Here is a 15853-nt window from a genome sequence, read left to right on the forward strand (position 1 = left end):
CAGTGGCACAATCTTGGCTCACTGCAACTTCCACCTCCTGGGTTCAAGGGATTCTCCTGCCTCAGCCTCCTGAGTAGCTGGGACTACAGGCATGTGCCACCACGCCCAGCCAATTTTGGTATTTTTTTTGTAGAGACAGGGTTTCACCATGTTGGCCAGGCTGGTCTCAAACTACTGACCTCAGGTTATCCATCTGCCTCAGCCTCCCATAGTGCTGGGATTATAGGTGTGAGCCACAGCGCTCGGCCTGTTATGTCTACTTTTAAAAGTGATTTGCTAAGCCATATTTATTTCAAACAATGTTCAGTGTTCTTTAGTTGCAGAGTATTTTGAAAATTTGGTTTTATTTTAGAATTGGTTAACTAGTTTTAAATTCTTAGCATACTATATCCCATCCCATGGAATGTTAAAATATATTGCATCATCCCATTTGTCTATTTCCTTGGACTATCTATGCTAAAAGAGCTTTTAGAAAAAAAACTGTCAATGGAAACCTGGGCTTCCTCAGCAAAGCAAAACCTTGAGAAGAACAAATTCACTGTTTTGTATTTGAATACATGTGTGTGTGTGTGCTTTTAAAAACTCTTTTCATTTGTACGATGACAGATTTCAGATGGGCATTAATCTGAGCATGGAACACTACGCCCTGGTGGTTAGAATCAATCCCTTCATTGCCTTGATGATTCAGCCCATCATGATGACTGTGGTTGACAACCAAGTTCTGGTGCTTCCTGTTGACATTCAGGTAAGTGCATGGCCACTGTGCTCTCATGGACAAAGAGGCATATTTTCAAAACTATGTATCTGTATCTATTTATACTTTTAAAATCAGATTGATTGATAAATAATTTACATGTAGTAAGTTCACACGTTTTATGTACTGTTCTATGAATTTGGGCAAATGTACAGCTGTGTGACCACCACAACAATGAAGATAAAACAGAGTTCCATCAGCCCAAACTGTGCCCTTGTGTTCCCCTGCCGCCAATCCGCTCTTCCCGCCCCTCAGCCCTGGCCACAACTGATTGATTTTCTATCCATATACTTTGCCATTATAGAATACCATATCAATGGGATTATTTTATATATAGCCTTTTGTTTCTGGTTTCTTTCACTTAGCATAATGTCTTCATGGAATAATTTTGTATTGAGAAATAGATTTATGGTGTAGTTAAGGCACATTCTATTTCTTAAGAAACCTTTTCATTAAACAGGAGGCCTTTTCACTTAACAGGTGAAGGAATGAAAGAACTGCATTAAGATAAAGCTGTAAGGTCAATCCAGTGGAAGCGGTTCTCATTAGCTACAACAAAAAGTTTTTCCTTGCTCTAGTTAAAGTTCAATCTCATTAAAGATTAGTTCACAAATTCCATAAACCTACTCTGTCTCATGGACAAAATCGTCATTCTCACCTATCTCTATAAATAGGTAATTACTACAAAATGTTTAGAAGCTATCTTCTTTAAAAAGAAAAGGCGAAAAGAAATCATTTCAGAATACAAAATCAAATGAAGTAACACCAAGACATTTTTTAAAAATCAATTTTGCCATCACACTTGTTCAACAGAGGAAAAGATGGCTTCCATTTAATAAATCTTAACACTAAGATTCATGTATGCTTGTTTGAGGGCATTCAACTTGCGAGTATTACTTTCCAAAATAAAACTTAAATTCTTAATTTACTATCTGGTTGGCAAATTGCTCTTCAGTTTTTCAGAAATCATTCTGTGTATCATATATTAGAGAGAGAACAAGCTTGAAATCAGCAAAATCTGGTTTTGAATTTTGATGTTTATTAGTGACATGTTAAAAACTTTTCGTTTTGGAAAATTTCAAATACATAAAACATTTTGAAACAATAGTGTAATGAAACCTCACTTTCTCCTTATTCAACTTTAACGAGTAACAATTTATGGCTAACCTTGTTTCATCTGTACCCCATGACATTTCTCATCCCTGCTTCTTGATTATTTTAAAGTAAACCCTAAAGTGCAATGTTTTTTTTAATGTCTCAATTTTCTCATTAGTAAAATGGAGACTATAAATAAGACTGACTTATTATTACACAGGTTAAGTGCCGGCCTCTAAACCACACTATTCCTGGCCTTTAGTGTCGTCAATATACAAACATCTCTCTCTCTCTCTTTTCCTAATTGAAAAAAAAATAACGTCTATTTACGTTAGTCAACATGGTTAGGAGGCACTTACCTTTTCTAAAGACTTTTACGTTAATCAGCTCCAGTTATTTCCTTTACTTTTCCACAAATCCATTATATCCTAATTTGAAATGAATGGATTCCTGTAAGTGAATTAGGTAGAATAAGACGAGAAATGAAAATAACCCACCAATCCTATTCTTTCTGCCACTGTTTTGTGTAACCTAATTTAAGTGTCTTGTTTGTTGGCAAATCAATACCTTTTGCTCTTTCTTCAGAAGGGAGGAGGTTACAAAAGCATTAAAAGCTGAAAACAAATTTAAAAAGGCAGAAAAATTCAAGCTTTACCTTTTGTATCCCCTGATACTTCAAGATTTCCAAATCCTTTTATCTCCTCTGCTAGTCTCTGCTGACATCCTCGATGCTGGAACAACTTTCAATTCAGTTCTTCCAGGGAACGTTATGTCAAAGCTCAGGTGCTAAAGAAGAGATCAGTTTACCCAGGTGCAGAGCAGGATAAGCAAAAACATACAGCTCAAAGGCATAACAGAAGACAAATCCTATTCCTATAAAATATTTCCCCTGACCAAAAAGAAAAAAGATGTTATTAAAAATGGCTGGTCCTGAACACTGTCCTTCTTAAAAATTGGTTTTTGGCAGAAATCTAATTAAATATGCTTGCATTCGGTTTTTAAGAGCTAATAATATGGAAATACATTGATTAGCAATTCCCAAATCTCAGTCTGAAATGTCCCTTTGTCCCTGACTCCGCACTTGTGAGATTCCACTAACAGGATGCCGGATGCCAGATTCCGTTTGTAAAAATGGGAATCTAAAAAGTAGAAAATACAAACTGAATCAGCATTTTTCTCTGACACAGAGATCCAACAAAGAATAGGCTGCATCAAGACTTCCTGAAGCAATTCCTTCGTTTTCCCAGCGTTTCTCAGACTGCTATCACAGCGTAAGCTATTTACGGATTTTAAAAGATCTTGGCCGGGCGCGGTGGCTCAAGCCTGTAATCCCAGCACTGTGGGAGGCCGAGGCGGGTGGATCACGAGGTCAAGAGATCGAGACCATCCTGGTCAACATGGTGAAACCCCGTCNCGAGGTCAAGAGATCGAGACCATCCTGGTCAACATGGTGAAACCCCGTCTCTACTAAAACTACAAAAAATTAGCTGGGCATGGTGGCGCGTGCCTGTAATCCCAGCGACTCAGGATGCTGGGGCAGGAGAATTGCCTGAACCCAGGAGGCGGAGGTTGCGGTGAGCCGAGATCGCGCCATTGCACTTCAGCCTGGGTAACGAGCGAAACTCCGTCTCAAAAAAAAAAAAAGATCTTAGAGGATTTATAAAGATCTTAAAAAGAGGTTTCAAGACACATTTTTGAAGATGACTGAAAGATGAGGGGAGGAGACCCATGAGAAAAGTTAAAAGAAGCATTTTTATCTCAACTAGAAAAAGCTGATGAGTAATTTAGTAATAATTACTAAGCCAGTTACAGAAGAAGTGGTAGATATAATCATCTTTACTGAAGGCGTAAGAATATAATGTGGTTGCCTAATGATATAAAATGATTTTCTGGCAGGATCTTATTTCCAAAAATAGATGAAATTCACAAGTTTGAATGTAAGAGGGATTTGGAGTGGGTGGGTAAATAACCACACATCTCAAATAAGCTTAATTTTTTTAAAATTAGCCTTTAATTAGGTAAATGAAGTAATAGCACCCCACAAATTTTACACCAGAACACCCAACTCTTGGCTACCTGTTAACAGACCTCTTCATCCCTCTCATCACCCCCCACTTCCCCACTTTCATCCCCCAATTTGCAGAGATAACTTTTGGAATGAGAGACAGATGGAGTAAGCGTCCATTTCTTCTTGATCACAGAAATTGACAGTGACACCCCTCTGTCATTCACTAATTTCCTTCCCTTCACTGTCCTCCTCCCTGGATGGTCTTGAGGCTTAAGACACAAAAAGCAACTCTTGCCACCAAGTTTGGTGAGTACACACAAATTTTTAAAAAATGGAAAAGGCCAGTGGTGCCAAGTGCCCCCTTGATATCACAGAAACCACAGCTGCCGTGCTGCTCTGCCCTCATTTTCCTCACTGGAAAATGCACAGTGACCCTGCCCAGTGCTCACAGCCAGCAGCCAGTGCACTCAGCCACTCTAGGACCAGCTGATGGCCTCTGATTGCACCCTCCATTAGATTAACCAGCTAGCATAACTGGTACTTTAATCTACCTTTAATTAAATAAAAGTTAGAATAATGAAAATGGATTTTTAGTTGCAATCCCAAAGGGATTAGTAAGGAAAGGGGCACTCTGCATAGAAAGATTGCCTCCCAAAAAGTCAAACACAGTGATGATATTATTTTAAGTGCATGAAATGAGGATTCGTTTGGATTTGGAATTGGCTCACATACATCAAATGGATATTTTTCAGTGTGTGTAGAGCATTTGGTATTTGAGAGTCCAGATAGCCCAGATGAGTGCTCTCAATATATTCATGAACTCAAACGCAGCATGTGTGTGATCTATCAGCCTTAGGTTCCACTATTTCATAAACTATGTTTTGGTGCCTTAAAGAATAGCTGAAGTTGAAGGCCAGATTTTCTTTTTCTTTTCTTTTCTTTTTATTTTGAAAGTCTTGCTTTGTCACCCAGGCTGGAGTACAATCTCGCCTTCCAAGTAGGTGGGATTACAGACACATTCCACCACACTTGGCTGATTTTTGTATTTTAGTAGAGACAGGGTTTCGCCATGTTGGGCAGGCTGGTCTCGAACTCCTGACCTCAGTTGATCCACCCACCTCGGCCTCGCAAAGTGCTGGGATTACAAGCATGAGCCACTGTACCTGACCCAGATTTTCATTATCAAACAAAACAAACTCTTTAAATGGATTTTCAGAGAGTTTGGGTCCTGATCATTTAGACATTACCTTGTTTTCTTACTTTTCTGTCTTAATGGAGATGGTCTCCATGCAATTACCTTAGGGGGAATGGGATGGAGGGTTGAGCTTAAAGGAGAAGGGGGTACCATGGCTTGACTACAACACCAAAGCTCATGCTGAGGCTTGGTGCCCAGTGTGGCAGTGTTGAGAAGTGGTGTTTTTAAGAGGTAATTAGGTCATTCAAGAGGGATCAATGCCTTTCTCCTGAAAGTAAACTCTTGTTCGCTTGGGGATGGATTAGTTACCACCAGAGTGAATTGTTAAAAGCAAGACTGCCTCTCGTGTTTGGTCTTTGCACACGCACTTCCCCTTCCTTCTCCACCATGTTATGACACAGCATAAAGTGAAGCCCTTGCCAAAAGTCAGCCAGGTGCTGTCACCTGATCTTGGACCTCCCAGCCTCCAGAACTATGAGCTAAATAAGCCTCTTTTCTTTACAAATGTTTTAGTCTCAGGCATTCTTAGTCAACAGAAAATGGACTAATATGGGGACTTTAGGGTTGCTTGAAATTTAAACAAATTTCAGTATTTTTAATTATTTTTTAAGAAAATCTTATTTATTAAAGGCAGCAGACTTTTAAAACAATAATAAACTAAGAAAAGCTTACTTTCATTAGGCAACAACAGACTGGATATCAGAAAAATCTTTACACCACAAAACCCTTGTATTTCATGGATATAAATTTAATTTAAAAAAAATAAATGGCTGAATGGGTAATAAACTAAGAAAAATCCTCAGATGCCAAAGCAAGACCAGGATGCAGATAGATAGATAAGGAAGCATTGACTCTGCTGTGTGTGCTGGGATTACAGGCATGAGCCACTATACCTGGCCCAGATCCTCATCCACATCCTCAGTAAATGGTGAATCAGAACAAAATATAAAATGACAGGCAGAAAATTCCTAACAAAGAAAACTAATCTGGGTGGAGTCTGAAGAATATACCCTAAGTATTTGCCATTATAAACCAGCACTCACACATTTCTGGAGTCCAGTTCCTATAGGCTAGACTTTTTTTAAGCTGAAAACTTAATTTAAAGTGGTCCTGATTGTCAGTGTCTCCAGGCACCTATATGTATCAAAGGCAAATGATTTCTGAAAGAATGTACCTCAATACAGGAATCAAAATATTGCCACAAGTAAAATTCTGTAGAATATGAGATTATGATTTTTTAAAATTCAGAATCATACAAGAATATAAAGTTTCATGAACAAGCCAACTGAAGTAATAAACAGCAGAATCAGACCAACAAAGATTTGACATAGAAGAATTATCAGTATTAGAATATAAACTAAATGTTTAATATGTTTACACACAAAGGAAAATAACATCATAAGAACATAACAAGGTACATAATTCGAGCATCATAAAAATAGAACAAAATAATCATGGATTTGGGGGGGAAATAGAACTATAGTCATGGGAAGCATAACTATGTTTTGGTTAATGATGGACCATGTATATCAGCAGCCCCAGCCTTTTAGAGACCAGGGACTGGTTTTGTGGAAGACAGTTTTTCCACAAGCCAGGGCAGGGGGAATGGTTTCAGGATGGTTTCAAGTGCATTATATTTATTGCATATTTTATTTCTATTATTATTGCATTGAAATATATAATGAAGTAATTACACAACTCACCATAATGTAGAATCGGTGGGAGCCCTGAGCTTGTTTTCCTGGAACTAGACACTTCCATCTGGGGGTGATGGGAGACAGTGACAGATCATCAGGCATTAGATTTTCATAAGGAGCACGCAACTTAGATCCCTCACATGCACAGTTCACAATAGGGTTCACGCTTCTATGAGAATTTAATACCGTCGCTGATCTGACAGCAAGCAGGGCTCAGGCAGTAATGTGAGCAATGGGGAGTGGCTGTAAATACAGACGAAGCTTCTCTTGCTCACCTGTCTCTCACCTCCTGCTGTGCGGCCCAGTTCCCAACAGGCCACAGACCCTGGTACAGGCCCTTGGTTGAGAACCCCTGGCATATATGACAGTGGTTGTAAGATTGTAGTGGAGCTGAAAAATTCCTATCACCTAGTGACATCGTAGCCATCATGATGTTGTATGACAAAGCATTACTCGTGTCTGTGGTGAGGCTGGTGTAAACAAACCTACTGCACTGCAGTCTTACAAAAGTCTAGCACATGCAATTATGTACAGTGTATAATACTTGATAATTATAATAAATGGCTGGGCTCAGTGGCTCATACCTGTAATCCCAGCACTTTGGGAGGCTGAGGCGGACAGATCACTTGAGGTCAGGAGTTCAAGACCAGTCTGGCCAACACGGTGAAACTCCATCACTACTAAAGATATATGTATAAAACTGAGCCGGGCATGGTGGGAGTTGCCTGCAATTCCAGCTATTCAGGAGGCTGAGGCAAGGAGAACCACTTGAACCAGGGAGGCAGAGGTTGCAGTGAGCCGAGATTCCACCACTGCACTCCAGCCTGGGTGACAGAGCAAGACCCTTGGAAGAGCAACTTCCAGCCCTGAGGCTCCATTCATGTAAGTGCCCTATACGGGTGTAGCATGTTTGATCTCTTATACACATTTTTACTGAATCTTTTCTTTTCTTTCCTTTCCTTTCCTTTCCTTTTCTTTCCTTTCCTTTCCTTTTGTTTTCTTTTCTTTCCTTTTCTTTTTTCTTTTCTTTTCTTTTCTTTTCTTTAAGATGGAGTTTCATTCTTATTAACCAAGCTGGAGTGCAATGGCACAATCTCGGCTCATTGCAACCTCTGCCTCCCGGGTTCAAGAGATTCTCCTGCCTCAGCCTCCCAAGTAGCTAGGATTACAGGTACATGCCACCACACCTGGCTATTTTGTGTGTGTGTGTGTGTGTGTGTGTGTGTGTATGTGTGTGTGTATGTGTGTTTTTAGTAGAAACAAGGTTTCACCATGTTAGTCAGGCTGGTCTTAAACTCCTGACCTCAGATGATCTACCCACCTTGGCCTCCCAAAGTGCTGTTCTTCAGGTGTGAGCCACCATGCCTGGCCTTTTACTGTATCTTTTCTTTGTTTAAGTATGTTTGGATACACAAATGCTTACCATTGTGTTACAATTATCTACAGTATTCAGTACAGTAACATGCTGTACAAGTTTGAAGCCTAGGAACATAGGCTATGCCATCTAGCCTAAGTCTGTAATAGTCTATGCCATCTAGGTTTGTATAAGTACACCGCACGATGGTCACACAATGACAAAATGCGTTTCTCGGGAAGTATTCCTGTTATTAAGGATTCATGACTGTAGTCAAGATTAGAAGCTTAATAAACAAGCTAAGAGCAAGTTAGACTTGTATAAAGAAGAAAATATTAAAGTGGAAGAACTCATTTAGAATACAGCACAGAGAGATACAAGTGAGAAAATTATTAACACACATGGAGAAAGAGTGAGAAAATTCCTCAGATATATATTTGGAGTTCCTTGGGGAGATAATAAGGTAGAGTGACAGACAGACAATGAAATATTCATGGAGGATTTTGCAGATGAGATGAAAGCCATGAATTAGATTTAAGGAAGCCTAACAGCTCTCCAATAGAGTAAATGAAAAGACATTCAAATCTAAACACACGGTAGTGAAACTGCAGAACACCAAAGAAAAAGAAATCTTATAAACAGTCAGAAGAATAAAAAGAGCATAGCCTACAGAAAAATGATAATTAGATTGACAAATGACTTCTCAATGGCATGCAATGGAAGCCAGAAAGTCAGTGGAATAATGTCTTCAAAGTGCTGGAGACAGTAATTGCCAGCTTAGCATTGGATACAAAGAGAAAAACATTTCAAAAATGAGAGTAAAATAAAGACATTCTCAGACAAACAGAAATGGAGTGAGCGAGACACGCTCACTGTGTAAGAGTGTAACAGACCCTTATAAAAGCAATTTCTAAAGGATGCAGTCAAGGAAGAAGGAAAATTACCCCGCATATGATGCAAGAGGGAGCGTGAAACAGAAAAAAAAAAAACGTGAGTGAATTGAAACGAACACTGGCCATGTAAAACAGTAGTCACGTTTTACTTCTTGAAGAGTTTTGAAAAACATAAGACTAAAATTCTGGACAATAATAAATTAGAAATGAGAAGAATGTCCAAAACCAAAGATTTTTGTACTGTTCTGGAGAAAGTAAAAGTTACTAATTAGACATTTCCAGGGTGGCATGCCCAGCAGTGGGGTGGGTAGCAGCCCAGCGGTGGGGTGGGTGGCAGGCCCAGCAGTGGGGTGGGTGGCAGGCCCAGCAGTGGGGTGGGTGGCATGCCCAGCGGTGGGGTGGGTAGCAGCCCATCTGGTGGGAAGCACAGTTTATACCATCATTATTTAGAACTGCTGGTTCATGGCAACAATAAAATGCAGACGGGCTCTTCATCAGTTTCACTATTGCTTTTAAATTCTCTGCAGATAGTTCTCCTCCTTACTGGCTGTACCCAGGCAAGACCACTTCATCACCAACACTATCGTCCTAACTACTTAGGAGGCTGAGGCAGGAGGATTACTTGAACCTAGGAGTTCAAGTCTGCAATGAGCTATGATTGTCATAAGGAGTGAGGAACCTAGATCCCCCACATGCACAGTTCATTATAAGGTTCACGCAGCCTGGGCAACAGAACAAGGCCCTGTCTCTAAAATATATGTATGTATGTGTATGTGTACACACACATATACATATGCACATATAATTTTATATAAATATAGCTGGGCATTCTTACATAGATTGTTTTGCTTAACATTATGTTTGTGAGATGAAGTCATTTCTCTGCTTCCCTTTAAGGCAAAAAATTTTGAAAGTGTTATCTATTTCTTGTCTCTAATTCCTCTTCTCGCACTTTTTCTTAAACCCAACCATGTCCATCTTTTGTCTTCATACTTTGCCAACACCATTCCTATCAAGATCACCAATATCGATCCAGCAGTCAGTCATCAGTGCTCATCTCACTTCACTCATCTTGCTGCACCCGTCAGAAGCATGGTCACCATTATCACTCTCTGCTCCTTGAAACCATTCCATACGCGCTTCCAGGGCACCGGGCATTCATAATTTTACTCTTTCTCCACTGGATTCTCCTTTCTGTCTCCTTTGCTGGCCTCTCCTCTTTTTTTTCAGAGGTTCTAACCCTGGAGCACCTAAGGTTAAGTGCTTAGAAACTCTTTTCTCTATACAGTCTCTGATGGTTTCACTCAATCTCTGTATTTGTATACTGATGACACCAAAAACGATAGCTCAGACCTTGACTTCTCCCTCTGAACTTCAGACCTCTGTATCTAGCTGCCTACTTCTCAGCATTTCCCTTGAGATGTCTAGTAGACATCTGCAATTCAGCATGCGCCAGATGGAATGCTCATCTTGCTCAAAACGGTGCTATCTACAGTTTTTCCCCATCTTTCAAGTTGCTTTGGCCCAAATCTTTGAAGGCATTTTTGACTCCTCGTCTTCTCTCTCATCTCGGATATAATGTGTCAGAGAATACTCTTTTCTCTATCTTCAAACTAAATCTAGGAGATAGTTACTTCTCATCACCTCCATGGCTACCACTCTGGTCTAAGTTGTCACTGTCTTTTCCACATGGATTATTGCAAGACCTTCTAACTTATCTCTGCTTTAGCCTTTGCCCTCCTCAAGCCATCTTCAAAATAGCAGTCAGAGCTCTCCTTACACAATATACATGAGATCATATCACTTTTCCGCTCTGAACTCTCCACTGGTTTTCCAGTTCATACACAGTAAAAAACCACAGGTCTCAGGATAGCCTGTAAACCCCACCTGGTCTTCCTGCCCTCCCTTTACCTGTCTGGTCTCATTTTCTACGATTCTTCCTCTCACTTACGCAGCCCCAGCTACACTGGGCTCCTTGAGAGTCTTTAAACATTTCAGAAACCATCTTTGCACTTTAGCTTCCCTTCCCTGGAATGCTCTTTCCCCCAGATATGCACAGGGTTTTCTCTGTGACCCACTTCCTTTAAGTCTTCATTCAAATGTCTCCCTTTCAATGAGGCCTGCCATGATTATCATATTTAAAATTGCATTTCTTCTTACCTTGTAATACACTCTTTCTGAATCTTTATTTCTACATTCTGAATCCTTATTTTTAAAAACACAAACTGAAATATTTATTAAATTATATGATACAGGATTCAAATTAACCCATGGGGGGAAGGGTAAATGGTTGGGGCATTGATGAAAGAAGATTGGCCATAAGTAGATAATTGATGAAACTGGGTACCATGAAAGACTGGGCCATCATGAGCCCCATCAAAACCACATCCATTGGCCAGCGAACTGGGTACAGTCAAGTTATTTAATTCAATAGATTGAAACAAACTATCTACACGGCCTCAGTGAGCAACTGAAACCCCACATCCTGTCTCAGCACATTCTAGTCCACCCCCAGAACAACATGGAAACCAAAAGAGTGAGACCATGTAAGAGTGCTAACCTCGGGGTTGCTGTGAAATGTTTTGCAGATATGATTAAACTCCATAATCAGTTGGTTTTAAATATAATCCTAGAGGACCTGATTCAATAATCTTGGTGGACCTGATTCAATCAGGGGAAAGACCTTACCGGGAGTGCTGGGGTTTCTCTGAAAAGGGAGATTCTGTCTGGGTTCAGGAGCTTCAGCCTGTGCCTGTGAGTCCTAGCCCACTCATTCTGATGGCCTGTTCTGTGAATTTTGAACTGCCTTTCCCCATCACCATGGAAGCCAACTTCTAAAAATTAATTTCTTCATTTATATCTCCTACTTGTTCTGTGTGTCAGGTTGAACCCAGACTGATACAGATTCAAACAAGTAATGTACTTTTTTCACTTAGTTTATAGTACTGCTTTTGTTGAATAACCCATTAGGCTTGGGAGCTTAGGTAGCCAGCAGCACTGGATATGCTCCACTATTACAGCTCAAATTCTTAGCTGTAGAGGGGCATGCCCCCTCAGACCACAGTGATGTTCTGTGCCACAAGCAGCCTGTTATTGCTTGTAATGCACTACGTGGTGGGAACCATGATCACCAGCACCCAAAATGGCCTGAGGGCCCCACCCAGAAGCAGATAAGCACCGCAGGTCACCATGTTTGTCCTCAAACCTTTCAATGTCACCAGGTTACTTTTTCCCCTAAGGGGACCTGGAAATATTGCCATATGGATTCCAGTATCCAAGAACCCCAGAAAAGTCTGAACTCCCCTTCCTTCCCTTTCTATATTGACTGGAGTATAGCGCCATTGGCCTCCATTGGAGACCCAGAGACCTTGGCCTCAATCTAACCACACCATTTAGCCCAAGACATTGGGTCTGCCACGCCCCTTTATCAAACAAGCACACCAACCAGGCTGCATAAGTCTTCTCTGAACCATCTCCATACCTGTCCTTTAGCTAGAGAGTCTTCCCTTCTGTGGCAGCCTGCATTGCATGGTTTCTTCCTGCTCAGATGCCTCAGGACCTGTCTGAGTATCTCTTTCCCCATCCTTCTCAGGTGCCTCACAGTGCATCTGAGCCTTCTCTCCCTGAGCTCTCCAGCCCCAGGAATGAATGATTGTATCAGTGCCCAACCAGCAGGGGACCATGCACTGCGCTCCCCTGTTTCCACGTTCCTTCCTGGCAGCCTCAGTCCATGGCCAGCTCACTCATATCCATGGGTCCCATGTATAACCCCTCCTGACTCATAAGATGTCCCGCAGTACTGTCCAGCTCTTGTGCCCCCAGGCTGACGTCTCCACCTTCAGCCAGGTACTGGGGGGCATTGCCCCCTGCTTCTCCAATAAACCATGATTCTGCAAGACTAGACCCTCCCCCAGTTTAGGGGAGCAGATTCACTGTGTACTGATTATCAATGTGTCTGAGTCCAGGGAGGCTCGCTCACACACACACACACACACACACACACACACAGTGAGTGACATGAAGCAGGCTGATCACTTACAGGTAGGTAGTGAGGGGCATCAGAAGCCTGAGATTCATTGTGATCAAGAAGCAGGGCACAGGAAAGCCATGCAGGGCAGATGAAGTTCCTCAGTGTCATCATTCTAAGTGCAAGGTGTTTTTGTTTCCATTTCTCTTACTTTCTCTTCTCATCCGATAACACACGCACCCTGACCCACCACCACCTGCCTCTACCTGTCCAGCAGCTTTGAAGTTGTCTTTTCCTATCCCCCAGACCCCATCCCATAGTGCTAATGGGGATAATAATAGCTTATTCTCAAGCCTGCAGGGAATTTAAGTCAATCTATAGTCTAAAACTGTGTCTGGGCCAGACATGGTGGCTCACGTTTGTAATTCCAACACTTTGGGAGGCCGAGGCAGTTGGATCACCAGAGATCAGGAGTTGGAGACCAGCCTGGCCAACATAGTGAAACCCCACCTCTACTAAAATACAAAAAAAAATTGGCCAGGTGTGGTGGCAGGCACCTGTAATCCCACCTGCTCAGGGGACTGAGGCAGGAGAATCTCTTGAACCCAGGAAGCAGAGGTTACAGTGAGCCGAGATCCCATCACTGCACTCCAGCCTACGTGACAGAGCAAGACTCTGTCTCAAAAAAAAAAAAGGACCCTATCCTCTATCTTGTGTCTGTATCCTCTAGTATCTGTAAGGCTGTGGTCCCCAACCTTTTTGACACCAGGGAGTGGTTTTGTGGAAGACAATTTTTCCACAGGAAGTGAGTAAGTGGTTTTGGGATGATTCAAGCACATGACGTTTATTGTGCACTTTATTTCTATTATTATTACATTGTGATATATAATTAAACAATTGTACAACTCACCATAATGTAGAATCAGTGGGAGCCCTAGCTTGTTTTCCTGCAAATAGATGGTCCCATGTGAGGGTGATGAGAGACAGTGACAGATCAACAGGCATTTGATTCTCATAAAGTATGTGCAACCTAGATCTCCTGCATGTGCAGTTCACAATAGGGTTTGCGCTCCTATGAGAATCTAATGCTGCGACTGCTGATCTGACAAGAGGCGGAGCTCAGACAGGAGGAGGACCTCAGACAGGAGGCAGAGCTCAGAGAGGAGGAGGAGCTCAGACAGGAGGAGGAGCTCAGGTGGTAATGTGAGTGATGGGGAGCGGCTGTGAATACAGATGAAGCTTCCCTGGCTTGCCCACTGCTCACCTCTTGCAGTGAGTCCTGGTCCATGGCCTGGTGTTTGGGGACACCTGGTGTAAGGGGTTAGCAGTTCAGAAGCCACAGCCCCCAGGCAGCAAAGGGCAGCAGACTTATTATAAGATTAACGGGGCCCCACTCACACCTATCATCAAAAGTGAGGCTGGCTCTGATTCCCCACTCTTATGGGGTATTTGACCTCTCTTGTATTCCTATACCTCTCATGCCTGTGACTCAGAACCCAGCGAGCCCACAGCTTTAGCCTTGCATTTTACATTTTCAATCTGTGGTCCACAGACATAGATGTCTTGTCTTTGAGCTCAGCTATGTTTTTATTTTATTTTTATATGTTTCATACACGTATCTATCCTGTGTATGTAAGACACACAAAAAGCTATTTTTTTTTTCCTGTTTTAAACAGAGAGGCTCATCAATGTATGAAAACATGAAACCATCTTGATCTCCTCAGCTTAAAGTCTCTATGGCAAAGAAAACCATAGAATCTCAACAGCCAGAAAAAGTGTGGAAGCTGGAGAAAATGATCAACAAGAAAAAAGAAAGGGAAAGGAAAGAGCCACATGCTCATCATTAAATTGAAGCAGTTGAAGAAAAGATTTTCTCCTTCAAAGAAGCTTGAAAATCCCTTTCCCACCAGCTTTCTTTTATTAGGCCCTGATTTCATTTCTTACTTTTACTAAAGACAGTAGAGAAGACAGTGTGACTGGGAGAGTTTTTTCGCAATTGAATGTATTTGATTTTAAAACATTTCAACAAATATTAGCCGGGCATGGTGGCAGGCTCCTATAACCCCAGCTACTCAGGAGGCTGAGGCAGAAGAATCACTTCACCCCAGGAGGCAGAGGCAGTGAGCCAAGATGACACCATTGCACTCTAGCCTGAGTGGCAGAGCGAGACTCTGCCTCAAAAAATAAAATAAAACTTTTCAAATGTCTTCTGTGGAATGTGGCAGTATATGGAAAAAAAAGAAAAAAAAAAGAAGAAAACCTCACACACAAGAGAAAGAGAGGAAGAAGAAAGAATATGAAACATGCAAATGAAAGAAACTTATCAGAACCCAACTAAACTTACCCCACCATTAAATTCCACATTTCATCTTGATTGGAATGCCCAAGTTTGGCATGTGGGTCTGTCACTGAAGGGCTGTGTCATCTTACATCAATAAAACAGGAGCCCCAGGCCAGGTGCTGTGGTTCACACCTGTAATCTCAGCACTTTGGGAAGCCAAGGCGGGCAGATCACTTAAGGTCAGGAATTCGAGACCAGCCTGACCAACATGGCGAAACCCTGTCTCTACTAAAAATACAAAAATCAGCTGGGCATAGTGACTTATGCCTGTAATTCCAGCTACTTGGGAGGCTGAAGCAGAAGAATCACTTGAACATGGGAGGCAAAGGTTGCAGTGAGCTGAGATAGAGCCACTGCACTCCAGCCTGGGGAACAGAGTGAGACTCTATCTCAAAACAAACAAATAAACAAAAACAGGGACCCTGGATTTCCAAGGAGGAAGACACACGTCAGGCATGTTCTGAGGCAACATGATGTGTCACCAAGTGGGGCTGGTCTCCAGAGGCCTCGCCACAGCTTTTTTTATCTTTTTTTTTTTTTTTTTTTTTT

At 41.6% G+C, this 15853-nt stretch overlaps 1 protein-coding gene across 1 annotated transcript in view; it reads left to right on the plus strand.

Moving 5' to 3' along the window:
- The first annotated feature begins 631 nt into the window (after positions 1–631).
- The window catches only part of CUNH2orf83 (chromosome unknown C2orf83 homolog), a 23572-nt gene continuing 8350 nt past the window's right edge, over positions 632–15853 (plus strand). Inside the window, 2 exon segments of the mRNA XM_037738769.1 lie at positions 632–745; positions 5454–5526. Of these exon segments, the coding sequence (XP_037594697.1) occupies positions 632–745; positions 5454–5526 (187 nt within the window).

Source organism: Cebus imitator, unplaced genomic scaffold, assembly GCF_001604975.1.
Source record: "Cebus imitator isolate Cc_AM_T3 unplaced genomic scaffold, Cebus_imitator-1.0 Scaffold57, whole genome shotgun sequence".
Lineage (NCBI taxonomy): Eukaryota > Metazoa > Chordata > Mammalia > Primates > Cebidae > Cebus > Cebus imitator.